The sequence below is a fragment of the Rhopalosiphum padi genome, chromosome 3 (genome assembly GCF_020882245.1).
Source record: "Rhopalosiphum padi isolate XX-2018 chromosome 3, ASM2088224v1, whole genome shotgun sequence".
Classification (NCBI taxonomy): domain Eukaryota; kingdom Metazoa; phylum Arthropoda; class Insecta; order Hemiptera; family Aphididae; genus Rhopalosiphum; species Rhopalosiphum padi.
Window position 1 is genome coordinate 75,079,264 of NC_083599.1, and position 15,412 is coordinate 75,094,675.

The 15,412-nt window shown below is 29.9% G+C and overlaps 1 protein-coding gene across 1 annotated transcript in view; it reads left to right on the plus strand.

Moving 5' to 3' along the window:
• LOC132925685 (uncharacterized) overlaps window positions 1–9,719 on the plus strand; it is a 29,289-nt gene extending 19,570 nt beyond the window's left edge. Inside the window, exons 10-12 of the mRNA XM_060990057.1 lie at window positions 451–480; window positions 8,636–8,724; window positions 9,594–9,719. Of these exons, the coding sequence (XP_060846040.1) occupies window positions 451–480; window positions 8,636–8,724; window positions 9,594–9,719 (245 nt within the window). The remainder of the gene's footprint in view (window positions 1–450; window positions 481–8,635; window positions 8,725–9,593) is intronic.
• Window positions 9,720–15,412: the final 5,693 nt, after the last annotated feature.

A 15,412-nucleotide genomic window follows, 5' to 3' on the forward strand; every position in this document is an offset into this window, starting at 1 on the left:
CTTTTTTCATTCTCATAGTTTTCCCATTCATCAAATAAATCACATCCAATATCATTCCATGTTCTCAATATTTTGCATGCTTGTCTGCATAATTATTGCAACTTATTTCCCATAAACACTCATGTTTTCATGTCTCTCGAATACATTAATTTTTATGAATTAAAAGAAATGTAAAAAATTAGCCCACAAAATAGTTTGTATATATCCCCTTCTACTTTACTTTCTGAGAGTATATACATAGTACATATATGCAAATTATATTAACCCTTCCCCCAAATTTAAAATTAAAATTGCGTCTGTGCTCCCGTCTCAAGCTTTGCTTAAAGGGAGTAGGTACTAGGTATCGAACAATATATTAAATTAATGTTACCTTGTAAAGGTATAATATAGAAATACAAAAAAAGAAAATAATGTGTTTAAATATGTTTAAATGATAGCTTTTGCTCACAGGAAAAACTTTAATTTATGATATCGATATTCGTGAGTATCTATTTTATTTATTGCATAATTTATAAAAAATCCAGAATATAAAGAAATTTTTTTTTATTATATACCTATAAATATAAGTGTATTTAGTTTCTAGAATTATAAATTCACGTTACGTACGACCACAACAGTTAAACCTAGATTAAATATAAGTACTCCCTTGAACTATGCACGTTCAAATAAAAAAACACTAATTGTATTAATACATTATCAAAGTTGGTAATAATAACATTATTATAATAATGTTTTCTTTGTTTTGGTTGGGGTACTTACGTAGACCGCAAGCGATTTAAGAACTTAATCAAAAATAAAGAGAAAAAAAATAAACATACGTATTAGGTATATTCGCATTACTTTATTTTGACATAAAACATAATCTTGATGAAAGGACGAACACGTCACAAGGACCGCTATCTTGATATACTAATCGCCGATCATTGTCGCGCAGTGATATATATAGGTATATGAGGACTCTAGAATATTCGTGAACTACCGATACACGATCGACACGCGTCATCGCATGGACATGGGCCGGCCGCGTAACCATAGTCACGAACATTCTAGATCATTCTCACATAAATACCTAACAGCTCGGCCTTTCCTGTTAACTTGTTCGTCCCGAACAATATAACGACTTAAACAACGCAAGTTTGACACAACATAAATAAATAAAACAGGATAAGTCGTTTACAATATTGGCACAAAAAAATAGAAATACAATTCAAATACTATATATACACAAAAACAAAAAAAAAACAAAATAATACACTCTTTTATTGAAATTTACATTTAAATTTTTGCAATTTACACATTTTTTTTTTTTTTTACGATACCGATGACACTTAAACCCACCTTTTCATTTGATCAGGACCTATTATGCCTTCATACGGTCTTTGAGTAATTTGGTTGCCTTCAATATCTCCGATGACATATCTATCAAAATCTAATACTTTTCTCACGACGTATGGTCCCTTAAATTTCGGTATGAGTTTCTTATTCACTCCGTGAGTTACGTCAACATTTTTTATCATAACGTAATCGCCAACATTATACTTGACAGGTTCCTTTCGACTAACGTCATACTGTTTCTCACTTTCCATTTGAGCTTTTACTATTTGTTCAGACGCCTTTCCTCTAATTTCGGGTAAATCAAATCTGTTCTCGTTTATTTCCTCTATCACATGTCGTAGTTCGTCACTCACGTCCCCTATCTGGTTAATACCAAATAGCAACTAGGTGTCTGCCCGGTCGACCTATGAATGGTGTTGTTTATTGCAAACTTCACTTTGTTTAAAATTCTATCCCACTCATTACTTGGTTCTGAAATTTTTGCTAACATTGGCACTATTGACCGGTTAACAACCTCAACCTGCCCGTTCGCTCTAGGTGTCCCAGTTGCTATTAACACATGTTCGACTGACTCAGACAGTAAAAAGGTTTTAAAATCGCTTGACGTAAAAGCGGTACCCCTATCGGAAACAAGACGTTTTGGTTTTGAATACGTGCGAAAATAGTTTTTTAAATGGAACACTACTTCTTCGGTTTTTGTCGTTTTACTCGGGTAGCATTTTACAAATTTAGAAAAACTATCGATAACAACTAGAATGAACTTATTACTGTTTTTAGTTTTCTCTAAGGGTCCTAAATGGTCAATATGGATTGTTAAAAACGGACGGTCACCTTTCGGAATACTATGCAAATATCCTTCACGTTTGCCTGTTATAGGAGAATACTCTATGCACTTCAGGCAATTAAATACATAATTTCGAACCTTTAATTTCATATCGGGAAACCAATATATTCGTCTAATGTTTTCAACCACCTTTTCTACTCCTATGTGTGCCATATCATCGTGGCAACTCCGAATTACGTTATTTTCCATAGCTTGCGGGACATAGAACAGTAGCTTTCCCTTATCCTTACGATAAACAAGTCCTTCCCGTAACTCAAAATGTCTATCACTCCTTTCTTCTAAATTATTACGAATTTCCAAGACTTTTTCGTCTATCCCTTGTTTAATTGACAAAATTTGTTCAAAAGTGTTTGCCTCTAGAATTAAAATATTATGGCACCTACTCAGAGCGTCGACATGTCCCATTTTCGTTCCAGGGCGGTGAAAAATTTCAAAATCATAGTTTTGCAAGAAGAGAGCCTATCTAGATATTCTAGGATTAATATTTTGCTTGTCCAACGTTAACCGGAAGCTATTGCTATCAGTTATAATCTTAAAATGTATCCCAGCTAAGTAAACATGGAATCGTTTTATTGAATACACTACGGCTAAACATTCCAGCTCGAAACTATGATAACGAGACTCGGCCTGGGTTGTACGCTGACTAAAATAAAATACAGGGTGAAGCTTTCCGGTTACCTGTCTTTGCAACAGCACCGATCCATAACCATATGAGCTGGCATCACAATGTAACTCCGTTTCGGCAGATGGGGAATATATACTAAGTATGGGGGCTTCGGACAATTGATTTTTTAATGTGTCGAACGCGCACTGTTCTGCACTACCAAAAACAAATTGAATATCTTTCTTCAACAAATTATGCAACGGTTTAGCAATCAACGAGAAATTGGGGATAAATCGTCTAAAATAGCTGGCTAACCCAATAAACTGTCGTACCTGTTTTTGGTTCTTAGGGATGGGATAATTTTTTACAGAATCTATATTTCTGGGACTAGGACGTATACCTATTTCGTCTATGATATACCCTAAATACTCTATACAACCATACTAAAATAAACACTTATCTAAACGAAATTTTAGATCAAATTTGGCCGCGAGACTGAACACCTTTTTTAAAACAATGAAGTGCTCTGGGACGGTCTCTGTCGCAATCAATATATCATCCATGTACAACACTATCTCTTCTCTCTTAATTAGGTCGGCAAATATCTGTTGTGTAAATCTCGAAAAAACTTTAGGAGCATTCGTCAATCCAAACGGCATTTTCAAATATTCGAACTGTCCCAGTGAAGTTACGAAAGAGGTAAACGGAATGGACGTTTCATTCATTTTAACGTGGTGGAATCCATTTTTTAAGTCTAAAAGCGAGAAATATTTTTTATTCTTAAGTTTATCGATTTGGTCATCAATAAGGGGAGCAGGAAAATTGTCCTTGACAGTAATCTTGTTCAACTCACGATAGTCTACGCATAACCTCAGGTCACCTGTTTTTTTTCGCACTAATACAATTGGGCTGCTGTACGGACTTCTACTCGGCCTAATTATACCTCTTTTCAGCAAATCATCTATTATAGTTTTTAACCTTTCACGGTCACTATATGATATACGTTGTGCTCTGTAGGAAATTGGTTGGTCGTGTTTAAGTATTATTTTCATCTCTAAATTGGGATCAGTACTATCCTGTAAACATCGTTTACCTAAAACATACTCGTCATTGTACAATTCTAACAATTCAATTTTATACGTAAATTCTATTTTTGTGTTAATATTTATTATTTCTTTCACACTCTCAAACTCATGTTCATAATCTACGCACAAAATTTGTTGTAAACTTTCAGTACCGTTCATTCGATTGATATTATCCATTGCATTAAGTTTCACGAAACCATTTTGGAAACACAAATTTATATTCGGTTTATTCACGAAATCTCTTCCTAAAATAGCATTCATTTCCATAGTGTTCCCCGGCACAATATAAAAACGTAAATTAAACATATTGCCATGAATCAAAATTTCTGTTTCAAAAATACCTAACAATTCCAACTTTGTGCCATTGATACCAGAAAAATTACAACTATTGCCTAACGGTTTAATAACATCAGGATTATTAGGTAATAACTCACGTTTCAGTAGACTGATCGGGCTTCCTGTATCAATAATTGCGACGAACGTAATTCCACACAACGTGTCTGGGTCCACGGGAAAATTGCACTCACAAATAACTTCGTACGGTCCTGGGTGATCTTGAGTTGATTTTGGTCGTTCATAATTCACATTCATAACTCTGGATTCACCGTCGTTCGTTGCACCATCCTTCGACGTCTCCTCCTGCTTCTTCGTTGTACGTACCAAACTCGGGCATTTTGAACGTTGGTGCGTTGTTGATCCGCACTGATAACACGCGCCTTTTTCAATACGTGGTTTCGTACATGATGATGCAATGTGTGATTTTGAACCGCAGTTAAAACAAATTCTAACTGGTCCACCAACAATTGAGTTTGAAGTAGCTGTTTGTCGTATATTTGTAGCACGTGTTAACGCTGGTGTCTTGGGGTTTGATTCTTTCGGAGCTGACGTATATTGTCGTATGCGAAGCGCACGCGACGCGTCCAAGCGTTCGAAACTTATAATATCGTTTAACAACTCGTCCGCGTCGGTATGGTTGCGGCTTAACAAATGCATACTTAATTCTTTTGAGTATAATCCTTCGAGTACTTGCATTTTTGTCTCGCAAAAACTTAATTCGAGCGAAGAACACAAATGCATTTTTTCATGAAAATATTCTAATACATTTTCACTTTTCTGCTGGACACGACGCACCATTTCTTTCCACCTGTCACCAACCGAGACTTCACCGATAAACGTCCGTTTAAATTGGTTTTCAAAATCGGCCCAACTTGCTATTTGACGCGACAAAAACCAATGTCTGGCAGGTCCTTCCATATTTGTGCGTACTGACTGCAATTTGAAGTTATCAGGCCATCGATTTAGGTCGGCTACACTGTTGACGGTATTCAACCAGTCGAGCGCTTGAAATCCAGAGTTAAGTCCGTTGAATACGGGTATCGACTTATGAAAATCCGGCGCGAACGTAACTTCATCTGTCGACTTCTTCTGTTGTACGCTAAGTAGTTCCATTAACATATGGTTTTGGGCCATCAATGTTTCCAACATTTGTTTCGTACCGATTCGTTCATTAGTGGGATTCGACGACGTATTTTCGTCCACGGTCTCGGTCGACTCTTTCGTTCCAGATGGGTTCATAATTTCGTGTTGATCGTTCATTAATCGGCTGGCTGCTAACGTACGCAATCTCGTAAGCACTCCTACACTTTCTACACTTTCAATAATTGTCATGTATTAAACGACACTTACTATTTAATACAGACTTAACATACACGTCACGGCGACCGACTACGATACCAAACGGATGCGCGTAACAAAATTAACATTAGGTTAATTTTATTAAGACTAACCCCACACCTGATCTGTTGGGGTACTTACGTATACCGCAAGCGATCTAAGAACTTAATCAAAAATAAAGAGAAAAAAAATAAACATACGTATTAGGGATATTCGCATTACTTTATTTTGACATAAAACATAATCTTGATGAAAGGACGAACACGTCACACGGACCGCTATCTTGATATACTAATCGCCGATCATTGTCGCGCAGTGATATATATAGGTATATGACGACTCTAGAATATTCGTGAACTACCGATACACGATCGACACGCGTCATCGCATGGACATTGGCCGGCCGCGTAACCATAGTCTATTTTCGCATTTATTTATTTTTAATCTTAATTTTTTCTGATATACGTGGTTTTTCTAATTTAGGCGGCAGTCAAGATATATACTAAGGCATTTAGCTAAATCTTTTTGTGAGATTGGTGATTGATTCAATAATATTTAGACTTGATTAGGTGTGCCTAACTTTACCTAACCCACCAACCCCAGGTGCCGTCTTCCTTACGGATAGATGATATCTGAACACGAGGCTCCTTCAAGGATCTTTTGGCTTTCCATAACAAATAATCAGTATTAACGGTCACTATGAGACAACTAAAGTATGATTTAACGTTTAATTTTTAATTTCTTTGATTTTGTAATGAAGAATTTTGCTTACAGGATCCATTCCATTATTTATCGAGTTTCAACAACTTATGCCATGTTCGTCTCACTTGACGTTTTTGATGGATTAGTTTTTTTTTTTAAATTTATTGAGTAGTTTAACTGAAACATTGATACCTAAGTTGCTATTTCTGGCGCATTAACAATGTCAACGGTTAATTTTTTTACTGCAATTTAAATTGTTCTTAGTTGTGTTAAAATAATAATGTATTTTCGAGGGTATTTCTGAATAGAACCCAACTTTTTTTTTGTTTGTTAATAAAATTGTCTTTTGTTTTGCTATTATATTGGAGCTCAGTAAGAGAAGCACAGGGATGTAATCTGACGTTGGATCTATTAATTCATCAACTTCCATATAATTTGATGAAATACCCTTCATCACGTACAAGTTAATGAGAGTAATTAATTAATTTAAATCAGTATTTCAATTTTCTAGTTGAGATGAATTGTGCTCTAACTGTATTTGCAGATTTTAACAATTCCCTCCGTTTGGTAGTAATCAATATCGATCCTCAGAAGGTGTGTTTGGCATTATAATGTCCTTCGGCAATTAATTACTACAGAGTGTTTATATATAATATATATTACAGAGATAGTTAAATCGTTATGGCCTTCATTAATATGGACACTAATTGCTTGAATACGTTCTTGAGGATATTTAACATGTTCGTAATGTTTAATTAATTAATTTACTATCGCTACGGTTTCTTCATAAACGCGATTGCTTGGATGTTCTATAAAAACTGTACACACGTACAGTCCCAAAAAGAAAGTTTTTTTTAAATTAGCTAAAAAAAAAAAACATTTTATTTTTTAAAAAATTACAAAAAAGGGATAATATGTACAATTTCAGTGTAACATCAAATTTATACGTAAAAAATAATATTTTTCGATTGTCCTCCACTAGCATGTTGACAAGCGGAAATGTGGTCGTGGTCAAGAAATTTAACAATAACATCTTCTCAATGCTCTCTGGTGAGTTTCACGAGGATGTCTTAACCTAACTGGGGCTTTTGAAATCAACAGTTGAATCAGTCTTTCGAATTTTCTATTGTATTGATGACACTTTGAGAGTAACGTCCCGTCCGACTGTCCGAGTAAGATACGAAGTCGTCGCACAGTCTCTGCATCACTTTCGTTAGATTGGTAAAAGTCTTAACAACCAACACACGAGTTTCAATTGACATTCGGTCTATGGTGGTACTTGTTAAAAACTGATTATATAACAACAAACTGAAATGATAGTAGATTAAAAAATGATGAAAACAATGTTGTAAACATAAAAACAAAAAAAAATGGCAACCGATTTAAAAAAGCGTTCTTTTTGGGATACTCTGACTGTATATATATATTCGATAAGCTTGTAATTTGGTTTCTTCGAGTTTTAAATTAATCATTAATTGATTAAAATTGCTTACTCCATTGGAGATAGTTTGTGGATTTTTACAGAAGTTCTCTTCTTTCGAAAATTTGATTGTTTTTTTTTTTTTAGGAGGTCTCACAATTTATATAGAGTTTCCAGCATTCATTTAAAAAATGTGAAGTAATAATTTCTTACTGCTTTAGTCAATTTTGTTACCATATTTTTCAAGATCACATTGTCATTTTGTATTTATGTCCAAATAATAGCATCAACTGTTATATTTTGCGATGGATTTGTACCCCGACATCCATATTTTTGTACATAGTGCATTTCTGTTAGTTTGAGTGTGTCTAACTTAAAATATATTTGTTTATAAGACCCTACTATCCGTTCAACATTTTGTAGCTGGCTCGTATTGTTAACACTAAAAAAAAATTATAATAATTTAGGCAGCACTATTTCGCGGGACTATGAGAGCGAAACATATAATGTATTGATTTCGGTGTTACGGTATGCGATATGCAACAAAAACTAAACATAATACTTTAAATCTCTTCTCAAGAGGTGCAAGAGTACTACATAGAAAACCTCCAGGCAGATAATCAAGATAAATTATAATACTTATTTTATTTTTTTTTGTATTTTAAACATTAGTAATTTTAATTAAGTTACCTTAATTTACAGTTATTTGAATTAAATATTTAAAAAAATAAAACAACAAAAATCAATTCATTTTTTTCTTCGAAATCATATTAATAATGATATATTAAATTATCTAATTATCTAAGGATCTGGTAAAAGCTACCATGACGAAACTGTATTTTTAACGTACAATTTTCACCAGCAGCCAACTAATGATTTTTGAGAACAAAATATCCATAACAAAAGCAAATTTCGTGTTGCTTAAAACTTTGTTTTTAATTATATAAATTAGTATTTCATTTTATTTTCAGCAATCCAAGAATGTTTAGATCAAGCTCTTAAATTAAGAACGGACACGTATTTAATTAAGTTTTATTACATGTTATTATCCCAAAATAGAGTAAGTATTTATATTATTAATATTTATTATATAAAAAAACATATGTGTGGCAATGGAAATCCCAAATATGATATATTGAATACCGTGGAAACTTTTTTAAATTAATAATGCCATTGAATATAAAATAAAAATCATATTATGGTATAGATACAATAATAAACAGCCGATTTAAAAGAATCCAATATACATCAATATACTTAATTTAAATATCTCTTAACTTACTATGACAAAGTAATAGATGGAGGAAAAGGAATACTTAAAACTAATTCTAATTATATTTTACAAAACAATTAAATAGATTCTTCAATACATTTTTATTAGTCATATTTTGAATCGAATTTCGTGTGAGTTGACCACAATCATTAGATGACATCAGCTTTAGCTAGTATCGAAAAAAATGCTCTCAGTACCAATGCCATATGTTTGTACAGCTGCCTAAGGATAAAAACATAAAATTTAAACATTAGTACAAAAATTATTTTATTTTTAATAATACAAGGTGTTACCAAAAATTACCAAGATTTTTATTAATTAAAAATTTCAATGAACAAATTTTAAAATATTAGTCTCCTTCAAAATATTCACCATCCGATGTCGTGCTCTTATCTCATCGCTACTATTACTTCATACAGCAATGTTGGATTTTTTTAACTTTAAGATCTTCGAGTTGATTCACCGCCATTTTTTTTTATTATTTCAATTATCACATTAGGTTCATATAAAATATATTTAGGTAGTACAGAGCTTTATTAAAAAACAGTTTGCACGATTATTATATGATAAATTTAAGATTTTCTATAACTTTTTAGTACATAAGTTATATTATATATTCTTAGATTTACTAATATTTACCAATATAATACTTTTAGAATAATGCAAAATGGACAATTGAAAGAAATATGGTGGTTTTTCAATCGTACTATTATGCAGCGAGTACCCATTATTTTTTTAAGGAATATAAGTTAGCAATGGCCGTGATCAACTCTGGTGAATAACATAATACACGCATATTTATGAATATTGTTAATTGTATTATATAAAGTATAAAAGAAGATATTATTATTTCTACTTGTTCAAGACGTTATTGATCCAAATTGGTCAAACTAATCTAAATTATTTTTAAATGAAAAAAAAATTATTCTACGATAGTTTATTTTTATAGTTATTTATAATCTTACATTCTTATCTTGATGATAAAGATTTTTATTTTACAATGAGTTGCGTTTATATACGATAAGTTGTATATAAAATATTTTGATTATTCTCAATTAAATAAAACTTAAGAGGCCGTCGTGGTAAAAGTGTTACGTATACAACGCTCAAGAGATGGCGTTGAATTCCATCTCGCCGCCGTCGCGGTAGGCCGTAACCACGCCCATCGTGTACGCGACGGGGTCCGCGTGTTGTAATCGCGGGAGAGGTACATTATTATTTCACGGACGGTCGTGCTGAACGTTTCGCATCAAACGTCATTACAGGCCGTTACGTAAATTGTCGCCCGTGAATTCTATACGGTGCGCTGGCTCGCTACTAGCTCGCAAGTCGCAAACCTATTTTTTAATTAAAGCTCCTGTTTGCTTAAAAACATTAACCAATAAATTAAGCCTACAAATTATTATACACCAGAACTCGATTTATATTTCTAACCCAATTACTTTTTAAAATACATGTGAAATAATAATTTCATTACGATTAAATAGATTTTTTAGCAATAGTGTTGCGTATTTTACGTTGTAACTTATAAGTGACATGAAACAATTTTTGTACGATAATATTTTAATCTCCTAAATAAATATTAGCAACATTTTAAATAGTTTTGATTAATAAATATTGGTGTATTTACTTATTTTAATTTTAAACATATAATACCTACATAAAATAAGTATAAAAAATGTTATAATCAGGGCTGTGAATTTATTGTTTTAAAAATCATAAAAAAATTAATTTCAAAAATGTTATTGACATTTATAGAAAATAACCTAAAAAGTTGGTAACTGAGTATATCAGTACACAACTCAAAACAAATCAAAAATTTTTGAAATTTTTTTCACGTATAGAAAAGGCTAGTATAAACATAAACATTTAGTGAAAATTTCATATGTTTACGATCATTTGTTTTAGACTTACACCAAAAACCAAAATCGATTTTGTCAAAAACCGATTTTGCGTAAAAATTCTCGTTTTTTCTTAATTTTTATTTTGTTTTTTGGGCGCTTTTAAGAACTATATTGGAAAATTAAAATTTTGACCTCCCAAAAAAAAAAAAATATAGGTATATAAAAAAAACACATCATTGTAAAACCAATACATTAAATTCTTGCTCCGCTCAGAATCTAAAATTTTAAAATTTTAAATGTTCGTAATCAACTAGAAACAAGTCAAAATGTTTTGGAAATTTTATCAAGTAATTGATAAATATACATATGGTTTACATTCCAAGTGTCTAAGGTTATTCGTTTTTCAAATCAAGTGAATATATCTAATGTAAAAATTTCAACTTCAAACGCTCATAAAAATGTAATTTGACTTTCCGGTAGAGATTTTTGTTTTTGATAAAACTAAACAAACTTATGAGGAATCTTTTATTAAATTTTCATGAATTTCTAATTCGAAATAATTTTCACATTTTCGTTATTTTTACGTCTTTTGTAAAAAATCGAACTCTAAATGCTAATAAAAAAATAGACACTGTATTTTTAATATTTTTTAACTAATATTCTAACAATATATATAAGGAGCCTTGTATTACATTTGCAAGATTTTTGACCCAACGAATACAATTTTATTGACATTTATAAACAAAAAAACTAAAAAAATTGAAATTTGAAATTGTCCGTAAATAACTCAAAACGAGTCAAAATATTTTAAGAATATTATTATGTATAGAAAATGAGAATATAAACATTTAGTTAAATTTTCAAGTATTTTCAGTTATTCGTTTTTGAATTTCAATAAAATAAGAAAATCGTTACATGAGAAATGATGGAGTGAATATCCAATGTCATAAAAATTTGATTTGAATTTCGAATAGAGATTTTTTTTATAAAAAATTAGACGAACTTACGAGGAATCTTGATTAAATTTTCAAATCATAGATTTAAAAAGAAAAATTTTTAAGAATTTCTAACATAAAATAATTTGCTCATTTTTTTCAATTTTATGTATTTTATATTTTGTAAATTAGAATTTAAATGCTTATAAAAAAAATGTAGCTATGTATTATTAATATTTTTCAACTACTGTTAGAAGCCTTTTATTAAATTTTCAAGCTTTTTTACACAACAAATCAACAAATAACATTTTATTGACATTTATAGAAAAAAAACCTAAAAAGTTGGAAACTGCAGAGTACCTATATATCCGTAAACAGTTCAAAACAAATTAAAATATTTTGAAAATTTTATGGTGTATAGAAAATGATAATACAATATTACAGTGTACTCTCGGTAACTCAAAGTTCACAGGGAAAAAAATAATTGGACTAACTACAAATATATCGAGTTATCAAAATTTTAATGTAGAGGCGTAGCCAGGGGTTTTTTATGGTGGTGGGGCTAAATAATTTTAACTTGAGTTATTGAAATTCAAAAACAACAACAAAACAAAAATATTGAAAATATATTAACGTTGATTTGCCGTTAACATATTTACTATTTTAAATAATTAAAATTTGTAAGGCAATTTCCGTATTTAAATTTAAAAAGGGTGGAAAAGCAAGTATCGCTCTGCTGTATAGTAGTGATGGAGAGTAGATCACTATAATGGATGTGTTAAATTTGAATACAATGACAGGTATCATTATTGTATACGAAATCGATTCTGAATGATGATGGAGATAATTTGTCAGTCTAGGATTATATTATATTATTAGCTATATTTAAATTGTAATATATTGACATATCGTTATTATTTTACGCAATTTCGTAAAATATTTAATTTCATACGCTCGTACATTTTTTTCTACATTGTCGCTGGAGTTTTTTTTTTACAGTGATTTGAAGAAAATAATGTTATAGAGAACCTTGTATTGGGTTTTAGATATAAATCACTTAAACATTATGAATTTTCAACTTAAAAATATCTTGCAAATTTTCGCGATTTTGACATATTTAGTAAACATTTGAACTTTACATGCTTAGCTTATAAACAACAATTATGACTAACAATTTTTGAATTTTTTTTTACTACGCTAAGTGCAACTTATTACAAACCTTGTATTATATCTATTTAAAAAATTTTTTGAAATGCCAAATTTTTTTTATTGGCATTTCAAACAAAAAAACTTAGACATAGGTACATCGAAAATTTCAATTGTCAATAAATAGCTTAAAAAAGTCAAAATATTTAGACTTGGTGAAAATTTCAAGTATTTAAAATGATTTTTTGTGTTATACAGCAAAATAAAAAAATCGATATTTTCGAAAATTGATTATGCTTAAAAATTCCCGTTTTTCCGTTCCTTTTTTAGGTTTTTATTTGACGTTTTTGAAACTACTAGAAATTTTAACTCACCAAAGTATCATTTAGATTCATTTTCCATTTCAAAGAAGGGCTGAAGTTAAAAATTAAAGCATTATTTCTACTCCTTTAAAACGTGATGACTAGGGCTCGGAACTTAATGCACTAAAAAAGTACTAAATATGCATGCACTTATGCACTTAAAAAAGTACAAATATGCTCTAAAAATATGCACTTATATTTAATTATTTTACACATTTTAATTTTCACAAATATTTTTTTTAAATTTATAAATAAAAAAAAAGCAAAGTTATATAAATAATATTTATTTTAATTTTTTTAATCATAATTGACCTTCACTTCACATAACTTACAGAATAAAATACTTCCGTCGGTTTTGAATATATCCGTACCATATTCCAAAACAAAACTATTCAAACGATTTGTCGCAAATTGTTTGGTTTTCGGCATAATGAATTAAAAATAATATAAGTAGGTAATTCAAACAAGAACGACGCGTACAACTACAACAGATAAGACGGACGTATAAGCCGGAACTGACAAAAACATCTAAGCGGTTTAGCAGTAGATCTATTAATGCCATTAACAGTAATCAATGAGTTATTTTCCTAGAAAAGTATTTATAGAAAATCGTCGTATTTCGATAGCTGTTGTTTCTATTTTTAAATTTGTATAATATTCTATTTTAGATGAAGATAGCTGTAGTTGTAATTTATAAATATATATACATTATATTTTTATAGGGGAAAAACATTGTTTTTAATATCAAATAGAAATTTGAAAAATACGATACAAGAATATCTAGTAAGGTCTCTCAATATGAATGTATTTATTTTTTTTATTTACAAATTTACAAATTTTCATATGGAATCTCCATAAATTATAAAATATGCTCTAAAAAATTGTAAAATTAAGAAATATGCTCTAAAATCTAAAAATCACCAAATATGCAAAAATATGCACTAAAAAATTTTGATATGTTTTTCGTGGTGTCTTGGAATGAATTTCTAGCTCACTTAGCAATAAATCTAACGGTTCAAAAAAATCATGCAAATGCAACAACTTCCGAGCCCTAGTGATGACATACACGAAAACAAGTTGGTGCATTTGGGAAGGTATAAATTAAAAATTCCTAGTAATTTTCTAAAGAGCAGGGAAAAATAGACATTTTCACGCAAAATCGATTTTTGACAAAATCACAAAATCAATTTTGGTTTATGGTGTAACTCTAAAACAAATGACCGTAGATACAAGGAATTTTAACTGTTTGTTTGTTTTATATTATAGAATTTTCTAAGCACGATAACATTTTTAAAATACTTAAATTATTTTTTAACTATTTACTTTTTAAGTTTCCAATTTTTTTAGTTTTTTTTCTATGAATGTCAATCAAATATTATTTGTTGGGTAATAAAAACTTAAAAATTAAGGACGAGGCGCCTTATATAAATTATAATAATTGAAAAATATTAATAATACATTTTATACATAGTCAGTAATCACATTTTTTTTATAAGCATTTAAAGTTCGAATTTTGACAAAATATAAAATACAAAAAAATGAAGAAAATGTGCAAATTATTTTGTTAAAAATTCATAAAAATTTTTCTTTTTAAATCTAAAATTTAAAAATTTAATACAAGATTCCTCGTAAGTTTGTCTAATTTAAAAAAAAAATTACCTCTACCAGAAACTAAATTAGAATTTTTATGAGTTTTTGAAAAGTTCAAATTTTTACAACATTGGTATATTCACTCGGTTTATTATGTACCTAGCGATTTTCTTATTTTGTTGTAATTAAAAAAACAAATAACTGTATCTAGATATTTTAAATAATTTACATTTTACACTATATGTCTATTTTATCAATTGCTATACTTGATAAATTTTCAAAACATTTTCACTCTTTCTGAGCTCTTTACGGACATTTTCAATTTTTTCAATTTTTTATTCAATAGTTATTAATTAATTAGTTATTATTTGTTGGGTCAAGAAGCGTGAAAATTTAATTCAAGGCTCATGTAGATAAATCGTTACAATAGCATTTGAAAAATATTAAAAATAAATGGGTACAATTTTTTTTATAAGCATTTTAAGTTTGAATTTTGAAAAAATTTGTTAAATTTTAAATTATTTTGTAGTTAAAAATATATATTATAATATATCAAGGCTGACTCTCCGTCTTCGAGTTTTTCTTATACAATGATATT